This window comes from Bos indicus x Bos taurus, chromosome X, assembly GCF_003369695.1.
Source record: "Bos indicus x Bos taurus breed Angus x Brahman F1 hybrid chromosome X, Bos_hybrid_MaternalHap_v2.0, whole genome shotgun sequence".
Classification (NCBI taxonomy): Eukaryota; Metazoa; Chordata; class Mammalia; order Artiodactyla; family Bovidae; genus Bos; species Bos indicus x Bos taurus.
The window spans coordinates 129452792-129478575 of NC_040105.1; the positions used below are offsets into that span (position 1 = coordinate 129452792).

Below are 25784 nucleotides of genomic sequence, written 5' to 3' on the forward strand. Positions count from 1 at the left end.
AGTTTACTTTCCATGTTGTGGACAGATCCAGTCAGTCAACACAGATGTACACCAATGGAGTCCATTAGTCCGATGTTTCTCTTACTTCATCCCAAACATCTGGACAGTGAAGGGTATTTTTCATTTATTTTAAAATCAAAATGGTTGGTTTTAGTAAATTCAGCAGATTTGGTTGAGCACCTGGTTTGTGCCATCTGTCAGATACTATTGGAGATCCCAAGGAGGTCACAATTTTGAGAAAAATGAGACTGATGGGTTTGAAGCAACCAAAGACATTTGGAGGGCTGAAATTCAAACACAGTTCTGTCAGCTCCGAAGCCTGTGCTGGCTCCGGTTCCCTCTTTGTTCGGGGCTGGCTTGAGGACAGTTTCAGACCCAAGCCAGTGGCTCCTACCACACTTTGATGTCGACAGAGCTGGAAGCTCCTTGACGAAAGCAAGTGACATATGTCCAGGATGGAACATTCCACGTGTCACTACTGTCTGACCCTCTTCATGACTTGGCTGAATATTTCCTGAGAATGATCTCGATTCTTAGTTTAGCACTTGCCAAATCCTTGCTTCTTAGGGACTTTGTCATGCTCTGTGTCTTAAACATGTGAAAATGTGAATGAAGCAGTTCTGTGTCACCTTGGCAGCTTGCCATTCTTTGTCTGTGTCAGCATCCGGTATTTGGGATTCAGTAGAGTAGCAGTCTCTTGTGAAGCAGAATGTAAAGGGCACAGTGGGAATCTTCCCTGAGGATTTGAACTAGTCTGAGATAGCATTCGTTGTGGATCTTCCAGATCCCCAAATCTGAAATACAGAGACAAAATGAGGTAAAATAAACTGTAGAAATACACACATGCATGCAGATTTATGTTTATGTTCTAAGTGAAACTTTTGCAGGCTCTTATTATCAGAAAGCAAGCCCTGTTATACCCAGAATGTTTCTAAGGGATTCTTAATGGTCTATGCTTCCTTGGAAGCAAAAGTGTAGGTATGATCAAATTGAAGGAACACATTACTGAAACCTAACATACAAATACAGATGTTTGCATCTGGGGAACTCAAAAACACATTCAAAAATCACTGTCAGCTTTTTAAAAGAAGCAGACTCACAGATAGAGAGAACAAACTAGTGATTACCAGTAGGGAATGGAGGGAGGGGCAGGATAGGGGAGAGGGAATGGAAGGTACCAACTATTGTGGGTAAGATAGGCTGAACAATTTATTGTACAACATGGAGGAATATAGCCAACATTTTGTAATAACTTTAAATGGAAAGTAACCTTTAAAATTATATACATTTTTTAAAAAAAACTTTTAAGAAATACTGCCAACTTCCAGTTGATGTAGTCAGCCTGCATCTGTGCACCCCCTTTGATAGTTCAAACAGTGGCCCCACATCATGAGTCAGAATGCATCTCAGGAGGAAAGACAAGCCAGGTTTTCTTTAATGACCTCTCTCTCTCTCTCTTTTTTTTTTTTTTGGTTTTTGGTTTGCTTGGTTTGTTTCAATGGCAAACTGTTCCTTTCACTCCTTTGTGAACGACTGCATTGTCAAGTAGGTGCTTCAGAGATGCTTCAGAAAGAATGTGTCTTGGCATAGCCAAGGACAAGGTACAGCCAGACCCATTTCCCATGAAAACAAGAATCCCTCGGCCTCCAGGTTCTTAATTAGATCAGCGCTAGAGGGCACTCTTATGATGCCAAAATGGGAGGATTTTACTAAAAACTGATGGACAGGGGTCAGGGTGAGCGGACAGAGCTGTTGCTGTAAGGACAGCTGACAACAAACAGCTTAGGGAAGACCTCTGCAACTGAGAATTGCCTGACTCTCCAACAGATAAGAAAACACTCTGAAAAAAACTGTAGTCATCTTCCTCATCAGATCCACTTTGTGCTTGGTGTTTTGGCAATACAGAGCCCAGGTATTAGGTATTCTCACAAGGGAAAGGACAGAAGAATCGCTGATTGTTACCACGTGATGTAGTCAACGTGGGTGTAGGCAGAAAACAGCCTGAGCAGCTTAGGAAAATGTGTTTACAATTTCATAGCTGCTACTAGCATAGCATAGCAAAGAAATAGAGAAGGCAATGGCAACCCACTCCAGTACTATTGCCGGGAAAATCCCATGGACGGAGGAGCTTGATAGGCTGCAGTCCATGGGATCGCTGAGAGTTGGACACGACTGAGTGACTCCACTTTCACTTTTCACTTTCATGCACTGGAGAAGGAAATGGCAACCCACTCCAGTGTTCTTACCTGGAGAATCCCAGGGACGGGGGAGCCTGGCGGGCTGCCGTCTATGGGGTCGCACAGAGTCGGACACGAATGAAGTGACTTAGCAGCAGCAGCAGCAACTGCTAGAAAGGAAGAATTGAAACTCTTGGGGGTCTTTTAGGGCTATTTTCCCAGTCTTTTGCAGCCCTTGCTCTTTGGCTTGCTCCTAAGGGCTATGTGGCTGTATGTGGAGGCACAGACGCCTGCTTGCCTGATGGTGGATGTGGGGTGGGTAGTACACCAGCAGGGAAGGGGACCTATAGATCTGCGTCCTGGTCTCAGCCCTGCCACTAAGGTGTTCTGTGATCTGCAGCAAGTCCGCAGAGACTTGGGGGTCAAGAAGGTTGTGCAGCAGCATTAACTGCAACACTAATGATCTCTAAAAGATCATCCAAAAAAACTAACTAAATAAAAGATCACCCCTCAGAGACTGTGATTGATTGATTGATTGATGGTGGTAGAAAGACCTTTAAAACCACTTGTTTATAGCAGCCACCTGAGTTCTGAATCCCACCTTGGGTTAGAGAATGACTCCATGCTGTTGATCGAGATGGTACTAGAAGGATCTGACAGCTCAGAGCAGCTGATCTGCCCATATTGGTCATTCCTTGAGGTGTGACCACCCAGTCCAAATACAACCTCTGAGAGTGACCACAATTCAACCATCAGTAGTTCCCCCCCAAACTGGCTTATTACATTCAATTTAAAAATAAAGTCACTCAGTCGTGTCCAACTCTTTGCCACTCCATGTACTATACAGTCCATGGAATTCTCCAGGTCAGAATACTGGCGTGGGTAGCCTTTCCCTTCTCCAGGGGATCTTCCCAACCCAGGGATTGAACTCAGGTCTCCCGCATTGCAGGTGAATTCTTTACCAGCTGAGACACAAGGGAAGCCCGGTCACACCTGATTTACATGCTGGGCACTGGCCAGAAGGTCCCAATCATGTGCAAGTGAAGTTCCCTGAGGACCCAAGGGAGGTCTGGAGACATAATGGAAAGAGTGGGCCACTGAAGACAAACTTGTCCACTCAGCCTTTGGCCCCCAAGGTCTCTTAGAGCAATGCAAGAGTGTTTCTTTCAGCCTCAGTTGGTTCAGAACCCAGGCTTTATTCATAGGTTCTGGACTGAGTCAGATTCATTATAAAGCCTTAAAATGTTCTAATGAACAATGGCCTTTGGGAAAGCACCTAATCCAACATCCTCACTGCAGATAGGAAACCCAAGAGCCATCTTCCCCTCTGGAGAGTAGGCTTAAAGGAGTCACAGAGCAGAGCTGCCATTTATACACACATGTGTATATGTATAACTAAATCACTTTGTGGTATACCTGAAGTTAATACAATATTGTAAATCTATATCTCAATAAAATTTTAAAATACCTCGTGATAATTAGCATAAAATATAAAATTTGCAAACAAAATAAAAAATGAGTCGTTCACCTGGGACTTTCTATGCATGGGACACCTTCCCATTTAGGGGACCAGGTTCAACATGCAGAAAACTTTTTCACTAGGATATACCATATTTGGCCTTCAGAGATCAAACGAAGATGTGGCTGGAGATACAATAACGAGTTGGCCGGTAACTAAGCAGCAGTGTATTAGGTCAGACCAAGACAAGAGTGGAAGGGCATCCTACATAGTGAGAAGGTGGGGGTATCAGGGGCACAGCAGCTCTGGGTGTGGGAGCAAAGCAATCCAATGTCACAAATCAGAGAGCTTGAATGTGCTGTTGGCTTGGCGGCTCTGGAACGAACAGTGGTCAGTAATTGGTTCCCACGGGGTATTGTCTGCCACAGATTAGCAATCAGACCAAGACAGTGTTGGTAGGTTTTTTTTGTTTGGTTTTAACCACCCTTTGCAAATCTGAGCATTCATGAAAGCCTTTGTCTGGGAGTATGTGGCTTGGCGGTCCCTGTTGATTGACAGCAATCAGCAACATCCTAGGCTCCTGGCAGATGGAGCAGCTGCATGAGCCGAAAGAGAAAAGGGGAGGGGGAATCAGTTGTTTATCAATTAGATTTTCCCTGTTATTCTCAATTAAGTTTACTTGTGTAACTTTTCCATCCTAGAGAACCAGCCATTCTCTGTTTCAAATAAACAAAGCTGTTTTCCTGGACAGAATGATGATCGGCTACATTTCAACTTGGCTGTTACTGTTTTGGCCATGTTTTCCTCTACTCATAAGCTCAGACTGCGGGGCTCTGGGCTCTCTGAACTGCTAACGGCATGTTGTACAGAGAAAATGACTAGAGATTGCTGTTCTTCTAACTAACTTGGCACCAAAATGAAAGACAAACCTATTAGAGAATTACAAAAGTACTGGAACTGGAGGATTTTTAGAAACCACCTTGTGAAAATCCTTCTTTTCATATGACTCCCTGAGACTGGAGAAGAGAATTTGCCCAAGATCAAATGAGTCATTGGTAAAACTGGATTAGAAACCAGGAATACCGATTTTTAGGCAAAGGGTCTTGGATTTTTACATCGTCCTGTTTCTCCTACGTCTTAATTTGGATCCTTAATATCAAAGTGAATAGATAGTTTCACTTTTTAAAATTGAATTATAGTTGGTTTATAGTGGTGTTAATTTCTGGTGTATAGCAAAGTGATTCAGTTATACATATATATGCATTCTTTTAAATATTCTTTTCTATTATGGTTTATCCCAGGATATTGGATATAGGTCCCTGTGCTTAGATAGCTTCATTTTTTTAAAATTTTATTTTATTTTTAAACTTCACAACACTGCATTAGTTTTGCCAAACATCGAAATGAATCCGCCACAGGCACACCTGTGCTCCCCATCCTGAACCCTCCTCCCTCCCCCCTCCCCATACTCTCCCTCTGGGTCATCCCAGTGCACCAGCCCCAAGCATCCAGCATCGTGCATCGAACCTGTACTGGTGACTCATCCCACACATGATACTATACATGTTTCAATGCCATTCTCCCAAATCTCCCCACCCTCCCTTTCCCACAGAGTCCATAAGACTGATCTATACATCGGTGTCTCTTTTGCTGTCTCATACACAGGGTTATTGTTACCATCTTTCTAAATTCCATATATATACGTTAGTATACTGTATTGGTGTTTTTCTTTCTGGCTTACTTCACTCTGTATAATAGGCTCCAGTTTCATCCATCTCATTAGAACTGATTCAAATGTATTCTTTTTAATGGCTGAGTAATACTCCATTGTGAATATGTACCACAGCTTTCTTATCCATTCATCTGCTGACGGGCATCTAGGTTGCTTCCATGTCCTGGCTATTATAAACAGTGCTGTGATGAACATTGGGGTACACGTGTCTCTTTCCCTTCTGGTTTCCTCAGTGTGTATGCCCAGCAGTGGGATTGCTGGATCATAAGGCAGTTCTAATTCCAGTTTTTGAAGGAATCTCCACACTGTTCTCCATAGTGGCTGTACTAGTTTGCATTCCCACCAACAGTATAAGAGGGTTCCCTTTTCCCCACACCCTCTCCAGCATTTATTGCTTGTAGACTTTTGGATCGCAGCCATTCTGACTGGCGTGAAATGGATAGCTTCATTTTTGTTCTGAATGTAAATGCCAGGGAGTAGGTGTCATCATTTGAGGTTTCTTGTTAGCAAAAATCCCCATCTAGAGTTTGGGGCTCCTGTGACAACTCCTCAATTCCCATTTTCCATTGATATATATCAATATGTGTTCCCTTCATTTTCATCTTTTCCTTTCCCTGCTAATTTGACTTTTAGGTAGTAGCTGTCACTGAGAGATGTTTACTTCCATCTTGAACCTTGGCCCAGAGGAGGGTTACTGTTACTGCTTCTTCCCCAGCCAGTGTCTGGGTCATGGGCATGAGCCCCACAGGCCCTTTTGTTACCACTTGCTGTTGCTTTCCCAGGAGGTGGCTTGCTGAAGGGTGCCGAGTCCAGTCTCGGAGTGTTACAGAACACTGCAGCATCCAGTGAAAAAAAAACTCTGCCAGGATGTGGTACAGAGACTTCCTGTTTTCTTAGTATTTCAAGGCACACACACTTGGAGTTCTGTGAACAGCAAATGCCCTCATTGAAAAGAAACTTGACTTAACAGCCTTGGGGAGGGACTTTCCACCCGGGGAACTCGTGAAAAGCCATCATGTCTCTTCCAATCAGAAAGAGAAGCCTTTCCAATCCAGATGTGGAATCAGATGCCAGCGGTTGTGTTCTTCATACATAAAGACATAAATAAAATGAGAAGAGATGTTTTCATAGAGTTAGTAACAGACAGTATATTTCTGTGGGAACTCTTCTCCAAACAGATGGTGTAAGGAAAAATCTTTCACAAGACTGTAAACTCTGTGAAGGCAGAGATTTGTGTCTGTTTTACTCACTGCTGCATCCTTAAGTGCCTCTAACGATGCCTGTTACATAATAAATGATAGATATTTTGTGGGGATGCTTTTTAACTGAATATACTTGACATATAACACTGTGTAAATTTACGGTGTACAATGTGTTAATTTGATACACTTGTATATTGTAATAGGATTGCTGTTGTGGCGATAATTAGTACCGCTATCACATTACATGGGGCTTCCCTGGTGGCTCAATGATAAAGAATTTGCCTGCTAATGCAAGAAATGCAGGTTTGATCCCTCAGATGGGAAGATCCCCTGGAGAAGGAAATGGCAACCCACTTCAGTATTCTTGCCTGGAAAATTCCATGGACAGAGGAGCCTAGCAGGCTATAGTCTATAGGGTCACAAAGAGTCGGATTTGACCGAGTGACTACACAACAGCAACAACAATGTCACATTACATAATTATCCTTTCACTTTATTAAAAGGTTTTTTAATAAAGATTCCATGTAAGAACCTTCTCAAAGAGTGTGTTTGTGTGTGTGTGTGTGTGTGTGTGTGTAAAATGGATTCCTCATGTTAATTCATTTTTTCTAATCAATATGCCTCTCCTTTTTCTCTTTCTCCCCATGGCTTTTGATTCACTTCTGTTGACTATCCACCCTTTTGACTGGTACACCTATAACATCTTCCTGGATCACCACTGAATAATCTACCTCTGGCAACCTGGACTCCCAGGTAAGACAATGCGCTTCCAAAAGTCTTCTTGGTGTAATCCCTGGGCAAATTTTAATAGACCATTGAGAAGCTTACAAAGACATTTTTAAAAAATCTCAAGAGGCAGTAGTTCCCCTGGTTAAAGTTAAATTTGATCTGGTCCCCATAACATTAATTATGCACATACTTATATTATTTGAGGATTTCTATTAATGCTGCAAAAATAGAATTAGAGTTTTGGAAAGTGCTACATATTTGACTTCAGAACTTTCTAGCATGAAGATTCAACATATAACTTTATGTTTTCATGTTGTTATTATTTTTATTTTTCACCTAAAGTTGTATTTTTTGTTCATGAGCCTGAGTGCAGTGGAAGAGATACTAGCCTTTCTTCACTGTGTAGGGAAATTAAGTCTTGGTAGGCCAGAACATTCTAGATTACTTCTTTCTTGTGGCTGGAATGGAAGAGGATCACACTGGGCCCTGGATGGTAAGTCAGCTAATGTAGGTATCTTGTCTAACAGATCTGATGTCACTAACTACATTACTTTTGTTTTCATCACATTTGCTTCTCCACCAGGCTTCACAACTCACAGAACCAGGGAAGGGGGCCTTAGCCACGCCAAGAGCTGATGATAAAAGAGCCATATGTTGCTCCTTAAACAATGATGCAAGGCCCATTGCCATGTCTGCTAGCCATGCTATGAAAATCTCTCTTAACTCACCTCTAAAACCTCAAGACATATTTAATGTAAAGAAATATTCCTCCAAAGAAAATGTCTAGGCTATATAACTCACTATGGGCACAAAAGTATTAGCATATTATAATATCCTTTGCTTAGTATAAACCAAAAAGCTATCTAAGCCCATTTGAACTTGCAGGTTAGCAATTGTCTGATGCGCAACTTCCCAGTCCTGCCTATATCAGAAATCCACATAGTAGAATGAGTATTTTGTGACTCAAGATATAATATGAAAGCAACTGAGTATTTTTTTAAATGGAGAGACATTGCTTACATTGATCGATGTCTTGCATTTGGGTGGAAGGAACAAGTGATGATTTATGTATCATTTTCTGTGTGCTTTGAATTTTCATCAGTTGGAAGAACATCCACAAAGTCTAATCATTCTTTCTTTTCTTTTTGTTATTTATGTTTCATATATCCTTGATAATATGAAAAATCCCTGTAAATTCCTCCTAGGTCCTTTCAATCAGGCATTTCCGTTTTAGTGATGCCACAGTGCTTGGTTTGGTATGGTCTTGGTTTTGGTTTATTGACTTTTGTTTTTTGCTTAGATTGCCATTGCCTGTGTGTCAGGGAGTGGAATTAGTTATGACTGAATGGGGGATCTTTCATTCTCAGCCCATAGCCCTTCAGAGGTTTGACTTTCAGCACTACCCTGTCCCTTTTAGCCCTCTAATTCATAATTTCCCCACTACATGAGAGGAGCTAGTGGGGAACAGAATTAGGGAGCCATCCATGAGCTGTTGCCTTGAGGTTTGGAAAGCTGAAAAAAAAATGTGATCAAAGCAAAATGGAAAACTTTTATTATTTTAATTCCTCTCTTACTAAGCTCTTGCTAGCACCTGGTTTTACTGTTCCTTTAACAGGTGGAGGATTTTTCAGATTCTAGATGCAGCAAGGTAAGTGACAATGGATTTTGAGTTTAACCAAACCCAAGTGAGCTAGACAACATAGACTCTGCCATTGTCCATCAGTTTAATTTCCATACAATAAATAGTTAAGTTTCCACTTGGATAGATTCTTTCCATGTTTCTTTTTTAGTTTAAAACAGCTGACATGGCCCAGGCATGCAGTCTCAGATCTGAAAGCTGACCTAGTTCAGAAGTGGGGCGAAAGTTCCGGGCCAGCATCCCAGTCGGCCAGTAGGTCACTAGCTTCTTTTCCTTTTTGCTGAAATCGGAAGACACTGTGGAGTGTTCTGTTATGAAGACCCCACCCCACCATCAACAAAGCGTTCTCCACAGAGCTTCAGGGGCACCTGCCTGTCTCTCAGCTGGATGGTGGTTTAGGAAACAACTAGGTCAGCATTTTACTGAAGGGAGATGAATTATTTGAAAGTATCAGGGCTTGTAAAGTATGTACATATGTAGATTTGCAAGGTAGCGTAACCCCATAGGCTAGGGACCTTTGTGACATGAACTCTGCAAGTCTAATCAAACACAGGAAAGTTTCTAACTCCAGGGTGGGGGGCTGGGGTGGGGCTGTTGAGAATACAACAGAATAGTGTCTTTCCAGGCAATGACTGTTCCCTCGAGCTGTGCTGTCATAATGCCATCAGTGCTGAGGAGGCTGGGAGAATTGTCAGCCATTTTGTAAATGTGGCTCTCCTTGCTTGGCACATGGTTTTCTAAGATCATACTGCTCACCAGTACTGTATTTGGCCTATTCTAGGCTTATTGGCTCCAGAAAGATTTACCAGTGTCTCTACTTTCTCTTCCTACCCATCTATATTATTTGTTCCCTAGCCAGAGAAGTTAGGAAGAGCAAAGGTTATAGCCTTTGGATTCCTCTACTAGAGAAGACTCTCACTGAAATAGAGTAGATTGACCATATCTTAGATACCCAGTTTGGCTTTCAGTAGCTGGATTTCCATATTCCCATTAGGGTCTCAGTGGATTTATTTGACATCTGAGAAGCATCAATTCAGGGTTTAATTCCATAGTCAGGTTATAATTCATTGAGATAAATGGTATAGACACCTAATCACACAATATTAGTGTAGGAGGGCATCTGAGCATCATGGATTGGGTGTATCATGGTGGCAAGAGTACTACATTTGCTACTAACTAGTGGGGTGACTTTGCTCAATTCCTATGTCTGCTGTGAGCCTTGACTTCCTCATCTGTCAAATAAAACAGAGTGGGTGACCATTAAGATAATAGCTAATTAACCTAAAGACTATTATCCCTATAATTGCTTTCACAGGGAAAATGTTACAAATTTTGTTTTATATTTGTTTTAAATTTTGCTCCATGATAGAATCATCTCTGTCTTAATAGGCTTGCTATATAACAAAACAAGTCATGACTTATTCTTTATTTTTATTATGGGGCTGAGTAGTTTGACCAGAAACTATTGTCAGAGTAATTTACCTGCTTTTAGTTTGTGAGAAAGGAAGAGAAGAACACAGATGGTGCTATGGAAGAGAATCAGCTTTGATAAACGTCCATGGGAGCCATTTTTAATTCTGGTGGACTGAATGATGTATGAAAACTATTTGCAAAGCTAGCATGTTTTTCGACCACTGGTAAAATAAAGCAACAATTCATTTGGTAATCCCCATTGTACATTTAGTTTTCTAAATACACAAGATTATGATTATCTCTGTCTAGTAATTAACAATTTGCATAAATGCTTGCTATTATTTAGTTGTCTGAATGGATTTTCTAATCCAGAGAAAGAAGGAACAATCAGTGGGAGCCATCCCAAATGCCTTGCATTATTGCCACACACATGCACAATTAACAGCGAGGCTAATTGTTTCAGACCAGAACCTCATTTGTGCTTCTATAGACAGCAAAAACATTAACTGCCAGAGTGTTTGCAACTCTCTCTCTCTGTCTCTCTCTCTCTTTTCCCTATAGCCAGCTGTATTATAAGGTCTGCAGTTGGCTGCAAGAAAATTATTTGCCTGGATTTTCAGGGTATCATTTTGTGATGGAGTTTCCAAGCTTCTACTTAAGTTCACGATCAATGCCTTGAACAACCAAAGACTGATTTTTTTAATAATATTTTAACAGTATGCCTCTATAAATTTAAAGAATAAAAGGATGCTGACACATAAACCAGTTCTGCTGCTGCTTGTCCATTCTGCTTCATATTTTGTACCTTTAAAATGATCGGCGTTAGACCTGCATATGAGAATCATAAAAAGTCAAGACTGGAGGAGGCCTTTAAAATTACCCTATCAAATTCCCTCACTTTTCAGATGAGTTTGATAGACAGTGATTTGAATATCAATAACAACCACCAAATCAATGATGCCACACGTTTTAAAAAAAACTATCAAACCCTTGGGAGCTATTGTAGTAAATACATTTGAATGATAACCGGTTTGAAATTATACAACTTCGGCTTCTTTTCCAAAAAGTGAATCCGATTTCTTTAAATGTTCCTTCATAAAGTTAACCTAAACATTGCCATGATGTTGATGGCATATGGGTGAAAGAAGGTGTTCTGTCAAAGTACTTTGGTCAATAGGAGACGCTCAACTGATGTACCAGCTCTCTTCCCCTCATACACGATGATGTCACTAATGTCAGCATATGAAGTGTTTCTTCAGTGACTGGGAGTACTGGCTTTTGGAGTCAAACTGTCCTTGGGTCCAATCCTGGTGCTGCCTGTCACTTGCTAGCACTGTGACCTTGAGTCATTTTTTTAGCCTCTGCAGACTTTGAATCTTCACATGTAAATACCTTACAGGGTTGTTGCGAGGATTAAATTGAGATCATGCATATCAAGTGCTTAGCACTGCTCCTGGCATATAGTAAACAGTCAATAAGTGGTAATGGTTATTACCACGATTGTCTCACACACCTAGTACCAGTCTCATGCAACACTTACATTTCATCTTATGATGGTCTGGAGCACACGCATATACACCTGTACACATCAGCATATGGTCACGCAGAGTTCACAAGGATGGCACCCAGAAGACTGCTTTCCAAGATTATCTGTGACATGTTTAAAAATCCAGTGGCTCCTCCAGCTTTACTGTTCTTGAACTCTTTGGTGATTTTGGAACTTTTACACATCTTCTCGTTTGAAAGCATTCCTAATTTATCTTGGTTCACCTCCTGTCTTCTTCTCAACACTTCTTAAGTTTCCTTTGTTGGATGTCTTTTACACACTCATGAGTGTGTGCACACATGTGCACGCACACACACACACACACACACACAGCCTCTCCCCCTCCCACTTGGCTCCTTTCAGTGGAGCAATTCCCAAGGTCCTGTCATTGATCTGCTTCTCTTCTCTTGCTGTGTGCTCATTCTGGGTAATTTCATCTCCTGACATATAGCTTCACCTTTCACCTCTACACTAATGATTCCTAAATTGACCTCTCCTTAACTTATTCCGGAGCTCCAGGCTAGCTCCAATTTCCAATTGCTTGCTGAGCATCTCCAGGGCAGGATATCCTAGGAGGCTGAAGTGTAGTCTGGCTTTTGTCATCCAGCCTCAGGAATGCAGATGGGGGAATCTAGCTTTGAGAAGTATTAAGGGCCAAAAACAAGGAAGATGTGCTGAGCATTCATCTGAGCAGAAGTAAAAGTAGTCTACGTTAGAAAAGTGGTTCACATTGAGTTTCCGTGGAAAGCATGACAAGTCAACTGTGAATTTCTATGATTATGAACTGGAGTTGAAACTTTCAAAGGTATATATTTTCCAGGGAGAAGAAACAGTTCTCCTAAGTGAAAACTGAGATCAATTTTTAAGTGTTGGTAGTCTGGTATGTTTGAGGAAAGGTTAATTAAAATGATCTTTCTTGGGACAGTCTGTATGGTTAATCTTGCTGCAGTGTTTTGTTATACAAACATACGTGCCCAGAGGAAGGATAATGCCTTCATCCTGAAGGATGAACATGTGGGAATTTTGAGAGCACTATGTGTATAGACACATACACACAGGCTGGGTCAGACATGCCTGACATATTGAATGTGTGAAAATAATTCTATCACATGGTAGATCGATTTTTTTCTTTTATTTATTCTGCAAATATTTACTGGACACCTTCCAGATGCCATGCTGTCTGTGGAACAATGGGCTGTCAATACAGAATGTGTAGTGTCTTTGTCCTTAAGTGTCTAATACAGTTTTCTTTAGTTATATGCAAGTGCATTGAGAGTTTAATTTGGTCTTGAAATATCTGCAGCATATGACAAGTTATTCAAAGACTATAACCTTGCTGAAACTCATAATGACAAAAGAGGACTTAAGGAAAATAAAGCCACTGCTAAAGTGGGAAAAGAATGTGCATAAATTCAAATTTATTTTACTTTTACTTCCATTTTATTTTACTTCCTTTAAATTTAGTAAATATTGAATTACTTTGGTATTTTACATTTCAAGTTGGCTTTCAGTGTTCTAGGCCAGAGTAAGAATAATTATGTCTGACCTAAAACTTAATTAGAGCAAAGAGATAAACAAATCTTGGTTAATAGTATTGTTGCATAGTATTGTTGCCTAGTCTTGTTAGAATAATTCTTTGTAAATGAGCTATTTTTAAAGAAACTACAGACCTAGCTTATAACTTTAGCACTGGGAACAATATTCCTTATGAAGGAAGGTGACCTCATTCCCCCATTCCCCAAATTAAGTACAGTCCCTCCAGTTGAATTACCACCTATGGAATATGCAGAAGTCATCAGACTCTCCAAAAGGTAATGGTCTAGAAAACGGGGTGAGTTCCTTGCCTTCCTGGGTGCACACCAGCTTATTCTTTAGAAATCTGGCATGGCCCTTTGTTTGCAAGTCTTGTATCAAGTATTGTCAGTCCCAGCTGTTAATTTCAAAGTCCACTTCAAGGTTACTCTCAGGTCCCAAAGATCCCTCATTGCATTTGTAATCTTGAAAACCAAACTTGAGGCCCCAAAAGTCCTCCTATGGATATGCAGATGGCACTATTCCCCTTTTATTGTGCCAGCACCCCCTTTATGACCTTCATGGCACAAAAACTCTCATAATAATGGTGCATGTATTGATCAAAATTCCTATTTCTCTTGCCTTAAATGAGCTAGAGATGTTGAAGTACTTCTCTTATTCTGATTGAAAGTAAGAATAATCAAAACATCCTTGAATTTATAATCTTGGATGTCTTTATCCTCACAGCTTTCATCAGTTGTAGTCTAACTTCTATTTATTCATTCAAAATGTATCTACTGAGCACTTACTATGTTCCACACACTGTTCTAGGCACTGGGGACAATAAACATGCAAGGTTTCTCCTCTTGTGTTTCTTAAGGGATGTAAGTATACATGAATGGGTGTGTGCACACATATTAGAGGGAAATAGAAAGCAAACAATATACAAGTAAATGAACAAACTAATCTCAGAGAGTGATAAATGTCATGAAAAAAATAAAAGTGGACAGAGAATGATTGGATGGATGGAGAGTGATCCATGTGATTTTGCTCTTTGCTTTTATAGATTTCATACAGATTTTGCTAACACTTTGCCTGGGCCCTTTGGTTTCCTCTATTTCATACTTTCCTGGTTTCAGTACCAGTTCTCATTTTTCTGCTTCTCGCTGCTCTGTCATTAGGACCGCCTCCCCTTAGCTCATCCTGAAGTATAACCCAGAGTGTGCTCCTTATTAAACTTCTGTTCCATACTTTTCTAATCTTCTTCAGCGTTAGTATTTGGCAGATTCACCTACTTCCTGTCATAGAATGTGAATAGGTCTAACTAACCCTTAGGGATATTTCTCTTGATTACTCACAGCATTTTTGTTACTCAAAACAAACTACCTTTTGAAAGAAAAACACAAGTATGAAAGGTTAGTAATTGTGGCGGCATTTGGTTTTGCCCATTTCTGTATTGGCAAGAGCCCTGGATTGAGAATTGGAAGACCATTGTCTCACTGCTATAGGACCTTAGCCATGGCACTTCCTTTCTCTGAGCCTGTATCTTCATGTATAAAAGCAGTGTTCAAAGTAGATGATCCCTGGGTTCTTTTAGCTCTGCTGCTGCTGCTAAGTGGCTTCAGTCGTGTCTGACTCTGTGCGACCCCATAGACGGTAGCCCACCAGGCTCCCCTGTCCCTGGGATTCTCCAGGCAAGAACACTGGAGTGGGTTGCCATTTCCTTCTCCAATGCATGAAAGTGAAAAATGAAAGTAAAGTCACTCAGTCATATCTGACTCTTAGCAACCCCATGGACTGCAGCTTCTTTTAGCTCTAAAGTGGTACAATGAGTTGTTTTCAGAGACATGGTCTAAGATCTCTTTCCAACATTCTGTTTAATTCTGTAAAGTGGATGTGTGGGAACATTTTCCAGTGTATCAGAATTGCTTAGCTTAAGCATGAGTTTTCCAGCAAAAGCCAGCTTTACAATTTTTGTAAATGTCACAAGAAGTTAAAACGTTGCTTATTGTTTTAACCTCCACCAGCCAGGGCAACATTTCAACACCACAGATGCAACTCTCAACTTCTTATGAAAATACCTGAAACTTCGCTGTCTTTTCAGATTGCCCACAGGAAATCTTCAAGCAGAACCAAATGCTACTAAGAAGGAAGGCATTCTAAGTTGGCTTCACAATGACATGGCCTAGGCCTTGCCCTCTAGTGTGTCAGGTGCCAAGAAAAGTGTCTTAACTCTTAGAGGGCCACTCAGGGTTCTTGCAGCCATGGCAGTATTGTCTGCCTCAGCACCTCGCCAAAGCCCAGTTAGGAACCAAAGTTGAACTTGGAAAGTTAGTCTTCCCTAACTTCCTCACACCTTCCCTACATCTGCTGCACTGGGCTTTGTGGGAGAAGATGGGGAAGCAGGAAAAGTGGGCTTGGACAACTAGAAGAGGAAGAGCTAGAAAGTCACCAACATCTGAAATACCCTTGCTGTGCCCTTCTATGTTACCACTGTTCCATAATTTCAGATACCTGCCATGTTCTAAACACAAGAATCAGGGACTTCCCTGGTGGTGTAGTGGTTAAGGCTTCCAGTGTCAAGGGTGTGGGTTGGATCCCTGGTTGGGAAGCTAACATCCCACACGCCTCTCTGTGAAGAAACCAAAACATAAAACAAAAGCAATGTTGTTACAAATTCAATAAAGACTTTAGAAATGGTCCACATCAAAAACATCTTTTAGAAAATAAAATAAATATAAGAATAAGCTCCATGATAAGATTTTAGGAATTCACTCTTTTCCAGAGAAAAGCCGGCCATGATTTTGTGGTCAGAGAGTCTGAAGAAGATCCAAGAGGGTTTAGAAACTCCAAAGAAGTGCATCTCTGATCAACTTTCACAGGATATTGACATTGAAGAAGAATTGGGCTTAAGGAAAGAGATGAGTGAGACAGCTCAGGGAGCTCCTGTATGGCTCTCATGTAAAAGCCTGTGAGGTTGTGCCGATGAGGAAATAGATCCTCACCAAGACAATGACCTATCTAAGCACACCCAGCTAGTTTGTGGCAGACTCAGGACTACAATTCAGGTCAACTGCATCCCCTCTGGTGCCTTGATTTGGAATTACCTATGCTACCTGGGAATTATTCTTGCCTGTCTGCTTGGTTTTGCTATTTAATTCTTGGTGCTACTTTTGTTCACAGCATTTGTAATTCATTATTCTCAAAGAATTTTATCAATGAAAGTAGGCAAAATCCCTTAGCAATAGGTAAAGTGCATGGATTTTGGAGGCTCTGGGGCAGCTGATAGTCCAGGGTCACCAAAAGGAGAGAGTAGCTGGATTGGAAATAGAGCCTGCAATGCAAGATTCAGTTGAGATAAATGAAGACAGGGCTATAGACTGGGGCTCCACAGTTAAATGTATATCATTTCTTTTTTTATATATTATTTCTTTAATGCTCATTCTTAATTATAGCTCTAGCCCTTTCTCCATCAAAAAAGTTAAATGTCTTTTAATTTAGGTTCTCAGTACTTTGAATCCTTTCCAGGTGTGTTTGTTGCTCTATCTTTCTATTTCACTCTTCTAGGTGGGCTTCTTTTTTGCATGCAATATTTTCCATTAGTTTGGTCTCACTGCCTTGTCCAGAGCATTTGTAGCACAACTATATATCATAGGAGATCTTATGAGCACATAAAATGGAGAACACTATTTCACAAGGTAGGAATTACTAGATTATTTCTGTTCCCCTTCCAGAGTTGAAATATTTCCTATTTGGCAAATAGCCTTTCTTCAAAATCCTAAAATTGCACCTAGGAAAAAAATGACTCTCACCAAGGCACCATGGGGCTTCCTGTCCCTTCACTTTCATTGGCTCAGCGTCCAATTTACTGCACTAATTTTTCCGGACAGCTCAGCATTACCTCGTCAGCCAGACACTGCGATTATAAAGGGGCTTTACCAAGGCCTGATACAGTTTGAAAACTTTTCAACTTTCAGAATTTTGGCCGTGGGTATGCCAGACAGCATGTGTGAATGGGATTTGGTAGCTCGTTGGTCTTTTTCTCATGGCTTTTACAATGTGCAACTTGATTTTTGCTCGCCATGGGGCACCGTTTACCTTCTCTTCTCTGGGAGCTCTTGTTCATTTGTCAGGAGCCCTAAGAGAAGGCTGCTCATGTACAGCTGTGGAATGTCAGAGTCATTCTAAACGGGCATAAATGAGCCTTTAAATGGCCTTTACTGATTGTTCCTATATTAAAATGTAAATGCACATAAGACTTTATGAGGAGCCTGTGCATAGTCTTTCTCCAATTTTTTCATATGAATTGATTTGACAATGTCAGAGATGATGCATGAGGCAAAATAAAGAGTTTCTTAAGCCCATTAAAGCTTGTTTGCATGAAAAGGAGTAAAAGCTACAAGGAAGAAAGGAACATTAAGTGATACTTTTGGCTGGAGTCATTTTCTGACTCCCAAACGCCTTTTAGACCATAACCTAGCTTCTGAACCTATGCAGGGGAAAGTGATTACATGGATGTTCTTTTGCTCAAATAACCTTTCTTGACTAATTAAAGGGAATTAATTTCTGGTTATGCAGGAAACACTGAGGGATTTCTGAAATTCATAAGAGTGAAATTAACTAAGACCTAAAAATTAATTAGTTATAAGTGCTGGTATGTTTTATGAGAAAATGAAATAAGATGGGAGGATAAGAGCTCTGAATGAAGATTCCCTGAAAACCACAGAATGTTATATCATTGAAGAACCATGTGGTTTAATACTCGGAGATCATAAGACCTCATGTTAAGCCCTTCACAAGGAAAGTTCCCTTAGACTCATCTATTCCTTTCTGTATGACGCCTTCAGTGTCAATTTTACAATGCTACTGAAATCTATGTATATGTATAAGGGAAAGTGAAAGTTGCTGTCATGTCTGACTCTTTGCGACCCCATGGACTATACAGTCCATGGAGTTCTCCAGGCCAGAATATTGGGGTGGGTAGCCTTTCCCTTCTCCAGGGGATCTTCCCAACCCAGGGATCGAACCCAGGTCTCCTGCATTGCAGGCAGATTCTTCACCAGCTGAGCCACCAGGGAAGCCCATGTACATGTATAATTGAATCAGTTTGCCATACACCTGAAACTAACACAACATTGCAAGTTAACTATACTTCAATTTAAAAATCTATTTGCCAGTTTTTTTTTCTTTTATTTATTTATTTATTTTAATTTTATTTTATTTTTAAACTTTACATAATTGTATTAGTTTTGCCAAATATCAAAATGAATCCACCACAGGTATACATGTGTTCCCCATCCTGAACCCTCCTCCCTCCTCCCTCCCCATACCATCCCTCTGGGTCGTCCCAGTGCACTAGCCCCAAGCATCCAGTATCGTGCATCGAACCTGGACTGGCATCTCGTTTCATACATGTTATTTTACATGTTTCAATGCCATTCTCCCAAATCTTCCCACCCTTTCCCTCTCCCATAGAGTCCATAAGACTGTTCTATATATCAGTGTCTCTTTTGCTGTCTCATACACAGGGTTATTGTTACCATCTTTCTAAATTCCATATACATGTGTTATTATACTGTATTGGTGTTTTTCTTTCTGGCTTACTTCACTCTGTATAATAGGCTCCAGTTTCATCCACCTCATTAGAACTGATGCAAATGTTTTCTTTTTAATGGCTGAGTAATACTCCATTGTGTATATGTACCACTGCTTTCTTATCCATTCATCTGCTGACGGGCATCTAGGTTGCTTCCATGTCCTGGCTATTATAAACAGTGCTGTGATGAACATTGGGGTACACGTGTCTCTTTCCCTTCTGGTTTCCTCAGTGTGTATGCCCAGCAGTGGGATTGCTGGATCATAAGGCAGTTCTATTTCCAGTTTTTGAAGGAATCTCCACACCGTTCTCCATAGTGGCTGTATTAGTTTGCATTGCCACCAACAGTGTAAGAGGGTTCCCTTTTTTTAAAGGCAGGTAGAATGGTGAAAGGAGAAGGAAATGGCACCCCACTCCAGTACCCTTGCCTGGAAAATCCCATGGACAGAGGAGCTCGATAGGCTACAGTCCATGGGGTCGCCAAGAATCTGGCACAACTGAGCCACTTCACTTTCACTTTCAGAATGGTGAAATCTAGCTTCAAAATAAGTGGAGTTTATAAAGAATATTCTAGGAGAACCTTAAATGCAAGACCAGTCTAAGTCAGAGTAGTCATCAGCTGATCTGTTGTAAGAAGCTAGCCTTGATTTTCTGTTTTTTTTTTTTTTTTTTTTTCCTTTTTGCAACACCAGCTCCATTTCTAGCAGCAACTGCAACTGAGCCAAAAGCAGATTCATTGCCTGTTTATGCTGCTGGTGCTGATGCTAAGTCGCTTCAGTCGTGTCCGACTCTGTGTGACCCCATAGACGGCAGCCCACCAGGCTTCCCTGTCCCTGAGCAGAGGATTAAGCTAGCCCTGTCTTCTGGGAGCTTATAATCTAAACCAGACAACAAACTGGAAACCATATCCATCACACCTTATATGCTCATTTCCTTTCTCATATTAATTCAAAGAAAACAGAACGTGGCAAGTCACATTCTCCAGGGTTTGTGAAACCTCTGGAGAGTATTCTTTCTCTGTTTTTGTGACTTTTCAAGTTGAAAGCTATTTTGTATGTAGTATGCTGTAGATTGTACTATTATTTTTAAAACTGGGGATGAGATAGCCAGCAATATTCTTTCTTTTTGTTTTTTTACTGTCAACAAGTTGCATTACAAAAGTAGGGATCAAATTAAAAGTGGATTCTCGATTTGCCATGGGGAAATATGCACAGTATTTCAAATACTGTAAGGTCAGGGTCAACTTGGGATAGAAGAGGTATCATAAAAAATTAATTTAGGATACTTGCCTTGAGATATTTCTGAGTTATAATAATCCCACAGGTGAAAGCAAATCTATGGAATAATTAAGGTGCTTGGTTTGACCTTTTTAGCAAAAGGAGATATACCAAGACATGACCAAAGCTTGGAGCTGAGGCAATGCAGTTAATTAATGGGGGTTGACGAGTTATATTATAGGGATGTGAACCTTTGTGAGAACATGTTGTAAAAGTAAGACATGTGCCAAGCCAACATCAGTTTCCCAAGGATTATGTATAGCAGACAATGACAGAGAGAGAAGCAGAAATGCAGAGATATGCTACTGTATATAAAATGGATACTAATGAGAACCTACTTCCCTGTATACCCCAGGGAACTCTACTCAGTGCTCTATGATAACCTAAATGGGAAGGAAATCCAGAAAAGAGGGGATATATATGTATATATAACTGATTCACTTTGTTATACCATAGAAACTAACATAACATTGTAAATGAGCTATACTCACATAAAAACTCATTAAAAAAAGAAATGCAGAGATAGAGCACATTTTTAATTATATTTTTATTTTTTATATTTTTTCTAATATGGTTTATCATAGGATATATTAAAATGTGTGTATATATATATATATTTAACTGAATCACTTTGCTGTGATTAATACAACATTGTAAATCAACTATACTTCAGTTTTTAAAAATAAAAACAAAGGAAAACAAACAAGGTAGCAAGATGCTGAGTCAAGGTATGTCCCTGGTGGTCCAGTGGTTAAGGATCTGCCCTGCAATTCAGAGGTCACAGATTTGATCTCTGGTCCGTGAACTAAGATCCCACATACTGCAGGACAGCTAAGTCCGTGCTCCTCAATGAAAGATCGTACAAGATGCAATATATGGCAAAACCAATACAATATTGTAAAGTTAAAAAATTAAATTAAATTTAAAAAAAGAAAAAAAAAGATGCAATTAAGACCTGACACAGTCAAATAAATGAATAAGTATTTTTTTAAAAAGAAGCTGAGCCATAGACGGACAAAGACCAAGAATTGAAAATCAGCCAACCTAGAATTAAAATTCCCATTCTGCGGTTAAATTCACTCTGCAACTTTGGTTAAGTCACTTTTCCTTGGGCCTCAGTTTCTCCATTATAAGATGAAGGAGTGTGCTAGAAGGTGACTCCATAGAACTTACCAGCTCTTTAATTCTGCTTTTGGGTTCTAAGGAAATGAACAGGCCAGGCAGGTGGGTGGGTAGAAAATACACACAGGCAGGCATGCAGACAGACAGACAGACTGATGGCAAACACACCTCTGCTAGCTTCACAAAAATAGGACAGTATTCTACTGGGCCAATGGACATTGAATCACCAAGCAGACCAGCCAGATCCACAGACATGTGTCCTTACTTTTGATACTGCCATGATGATCTGAGGAGTTGGCAGGTTTCCTCTGCCCGGCCCTGAGCGAGCTTCCTGACAGTCAGGTTGAGTCATTTTCTGATTCAAAATGGCTGTCTTTCTTTCCTCTACAGGCTCAGAAGAGTAGCTAGCTGTGTGAAGATCTGTAAATGACCTCTCATACCCAAATGGAAGGAGAATGCAAATGTGAGGCTTTGTATGTCTCACCATTACTTCAGCTCCCCCAGCAGAACCTTCTGTGGGGGTGGGGCATGTAGGGAGTGGCTAGTACCGCTTGCAGATGAGGAAACTCAAATAACCTACCATGGATCTTCTTGCCCAACTCTGCGTACCTCTCTTTCTAAAGCTCAGTGGATAGTTTGGAACACACTGTGCTCCCCAGGCTTTCAAATTTTACCACTTTTAAACTTTTGTGACTCTAGTTTGTCGGGTTGGGGAACTGATGAGAATAATTAGTACTTGGCAAGCTCCCAGCAGCTAGCAAATGACTTTAGTAAGGAGAGAACCCAGTACCTGGAAGATAAAGTGAGTGGAGCCAAAGATGATGCTCCAAACAGTAGTACAACCCGTAGTTGGCTGATTTCCCTTTCACTGGTTTTTGCAAGAAACTAAATACTGTGATTTTCTTGGGCTTACGATTTACCAACTCCTCCTAAAATAATACCCCAAAAGCTTAGCTTGAGGGTGAGTGGCCTTATGGTAGGTCCTCCTCCAAATGAATATGATTGAATGCTGGTCTCTCTGTGGCGTCTAAGATTCCATTTTGAGTTTATCCAGATCTTCATATTCTGATGCTTATACATGTTAGAAGAAAAGAAACTTAATCAAAAATGTGTTTCTTCAGTGAAAGATACCTCATCAGGAAAACAGAGTCCACGCTGCACATCAATATTTTGGCCATGCCACATGGCTTCTGGGATCTTAGTTCCCCAACCAGGGATGGAACCCACACATGGAGTCTTCATCAATGGACCACGGTGAAAGTCCTAATATTGTACTTTCTTAAGCAGCTTTTGTCATCACTACAACTTCCACTTTATCAGGCCAAACAAGTCTTGAGAATGAAGGCCAGGATGAGCACCATGTGAGAAAGAAGGTGAGGAGGCCAAACTGGCTTTAGGCAAGGATTATTCTTACACTAAGTGGCTGATGGTGTCAATTGAATCACGTGGACCCTGCTTGGAGAGGATGCTGAAAGGCTGGGGGCGGGCTTGGCTTCCATGTGCATGGCCAGTCTGAACTCTCCCCTGATCTCCAGACTCATATAACCAACTTCTTAGCCCAGATTTCCTCTGAAGATTAATGGTATCTCAAACTTGACCTGCCCCAAAACAAATTCCTGACTTTCCCCCTAAAACTTGCTCCTCTCAGAATCTTTTCCACCTCAGTAAATGGCAATTCTGCTCCCCATATCCTCAGTATATCTTTCATGTGACTTTTTCTCTCCCAGGTTACGTCTAATCCATTAGCCTTCATAATATATTGGTAATCTGACCACCCTCATCATCATCTCCTCTGCCAGGCCCCTCTAAGCTACCATCATTTCTTTTTATTTATTTATTTATACTGAAGTATAATTGATTTACAATGTTATATTAGTTTCAGGTGTACAGCAAAATGATTTAGTTATATATGCTGTGCTGTGCTTAGTCGCTCAGTCATGTCCAACTCTGTGCGACCCCATCAATTGTAGCCTGCCACTCTCCTCTGTCCAAGGGGATTCTCCAGGCAAGAACAATGGAGTGGGTTGCCATACCATCCTCCAGGGGATCTTCCCAACCCAGGGAGAGAACCCAGGTCTCCCATATTGCAGGCAGATTCTTTACTGTCTGAGCCACCAGGGAAGCCCTTAGTTATATATATATACCTATATATCTATTCTTTGTCCTCGGTTATTACAAGATATTGGATGTTCTTCCCTGTGCTATACAATAGGACCTTGTTTATTTATTTTATATAGAAGCTTTCCTCAGTGATCAGTACAAACAAATAGATGAAAACAATAGAATGGGAAAGACTAGACATCTCTTCAAGAAAATTAGAGATACCAAGGGAACATTTCATGCAAAGATGAGCTCAATAAAGGACAGAAATGGTATGGACCTAACAGAAGCAAAAGATATGAAGAAAAGGTGGCAAGAATACACAGAAGAACTGTACAAAAAAGAACTTCACAACCCAGATAATCATGATGGTGTGATCACTCACCTAGAGCCAGACATCCTGGAATGTGAAGTCAAGTGGGCCTTAGGAAGCATCACTACGAACAAAGCTAGTGGAGGTGATGGAATTCCAGTTGAACTATTTCAAATCCTGAAAGATGATGCTGTGAAAGTGCTGCACTCAATATGCCAGCAAATTTGGAAAATTCACCAGTGGCCACAGGACTGGAAAAGGTCAGTTTTCATTCCAGTCCCTAAGAAAGGCAATGCCAAAGAATGCTCAAACTACCACACAATTGCACTCATCTCACAAGCTAGCAAAGTAATGCTCAAAATTCTCCAAGCCAGGCTTTAGCAGTACGTGAACCGTGAACTTCCAGATGTTCAAGCTGATTTTAGAAAAGGCAGAGGAACCAGAGACCAAATTGCCAACATCCGCTGGATCATCGAAAAAGCAAGAGAGTTCCAGAAAAACATCTATTTCTGCTTTATTGACTATGCCAAAGCTTCTGACTGTGTGGATCACAAAAAACTGTGGAAAATTCTGAAAGAGATGGGAATACCAGACCACCTGACCTGCCTCTTGAGAAATCTGTATGCAGATCAGGAAGCAACAGTTAGAACTGGACATGGAACAACAGACTGGTTCCAAATCAGGAAAGGAGGACTTCACGGCTATATATTGTCACCCAGCTCATTTAACTTCTATGCAGAGTACATCATGAGAAATGCTGGGCTGCATGAAGCACAAGCTGGAATCAAGATTGCCGGGAGAAATATCAATAACCTCAGATATTCAGATGACACCAGCCTTATGGCAGAAAGGGAAGAAGAACTAAAGAGCCCTTGATGAAAGTGAAAGTGGAGAGTGAAAAGTTTGGCTTAAAACTCAACATTCAAAAAACGAAGATCATGGCATCTGGTCCCATCACTTCATGGCAAATAGATGGGGAAACAATGGAAACAGTGAGAGACTTAAGTTTTCTGGGCTCCAAAATCACTGCAGATGGTGATTGCAGCCACAAAATTAAAAGACACTTGTTCCTTGGAGGAAAAGATATGATCAACCTAGACAGCATATTAAAAAGCAGAGACATTACCTTGCCAAGAAAGGTCTGTCTAGTCAAAGCTATGGTTTTTCCAGTGGTCATGTATGGATGTGAGAGTAGGACTATAAAAGCTGAGCACTGAAGAATTGATGCTTTTGAACTGTGTTTTTGGAGAGGACTCTTGAGAGTCCCTTGGACTGTAAGGAGATCCCACCAGTCCATCCTAAGGGAAATCAGTCCTGAATGTTCATTGGAAGGACTGATGTTGAAGCTGAAACTCCAATACTTTCGCCATCTGATGCAAAGAGCTGACTCATTTGAAAAGATCCTGATGCTGGTAAAGATTGAAAGCAAGAGAAGGGGATGACAGAGGATGAGATGGTTGGATGGCATCACCAACTCAATGGACATGAATTTGAGTAAACTCTGGGAGTTGGTGATGGACAGGGAGGCCTGGCATGCTGCAGTCCACAGGGTCGCAAAGAGTCAGACACGACTGAGCGACTAAACTGAGTGACTGAGTGTGTATCTATCAATCCCAAACTCCTAATTTATCCCTCCCGAACTCCCTTTGCTTTTTGGTAACCACAAGTTTGTTTTCTGTGTCTGTGAATCTATTTCTACTTTATAAATAAGTTCATTTATATCACTTTTTTAGATTCCACATATGAGTGATATCATGTGCTATTTGTCTTTCAGTGTCTGACCTACTTCACGTAGTACGACAGTCTCTAGGTCCATCCATGTTGCTGCATTATTTTGTTCTTTTTATGGCTGAGTAATATTCCATTGTGTATAAGCACCACATCTTCTCTATTTCTCTGTTGATGGACGTTTAGGCTGCTTACATTTCTTGGCCATTGTAAATAGTGCTGCTGTGAACATTGGGGTA

The 25784-nt window shown here is 40.8% G+C and overlaps 1 protein-coding gene across 3 annotated transcripts in view; it reads left to right on the forward strand.

Annotated features, from left to right (window-relative positions):
• The window catches only part of HS6ST2 (heparan sulfate 6-O-sulfotransferase 2), a 490102-nt gene that overhangs the window by 389777 nt on the left and 74541 nt on the right, over window positions 1–25784 (forward strand). For 2 of the 3 annotated variants that reach the window (XM_027535118.1, XM_027535120.1), the window contains exon 3: window positions 8915–8947. The exons of the other annotated variant lie outside the window; for it this stretch is intronic. In XM_027535118.1, the coding sequence (XP_027390919.1) occupies window positions 8915–8947 (33 nt within the window). The remainder of the gene's footprint in view (window positions 1–8914; window positions 8948–25784) is intronic. 3 annotated transcript variants of the gene reach the window in all.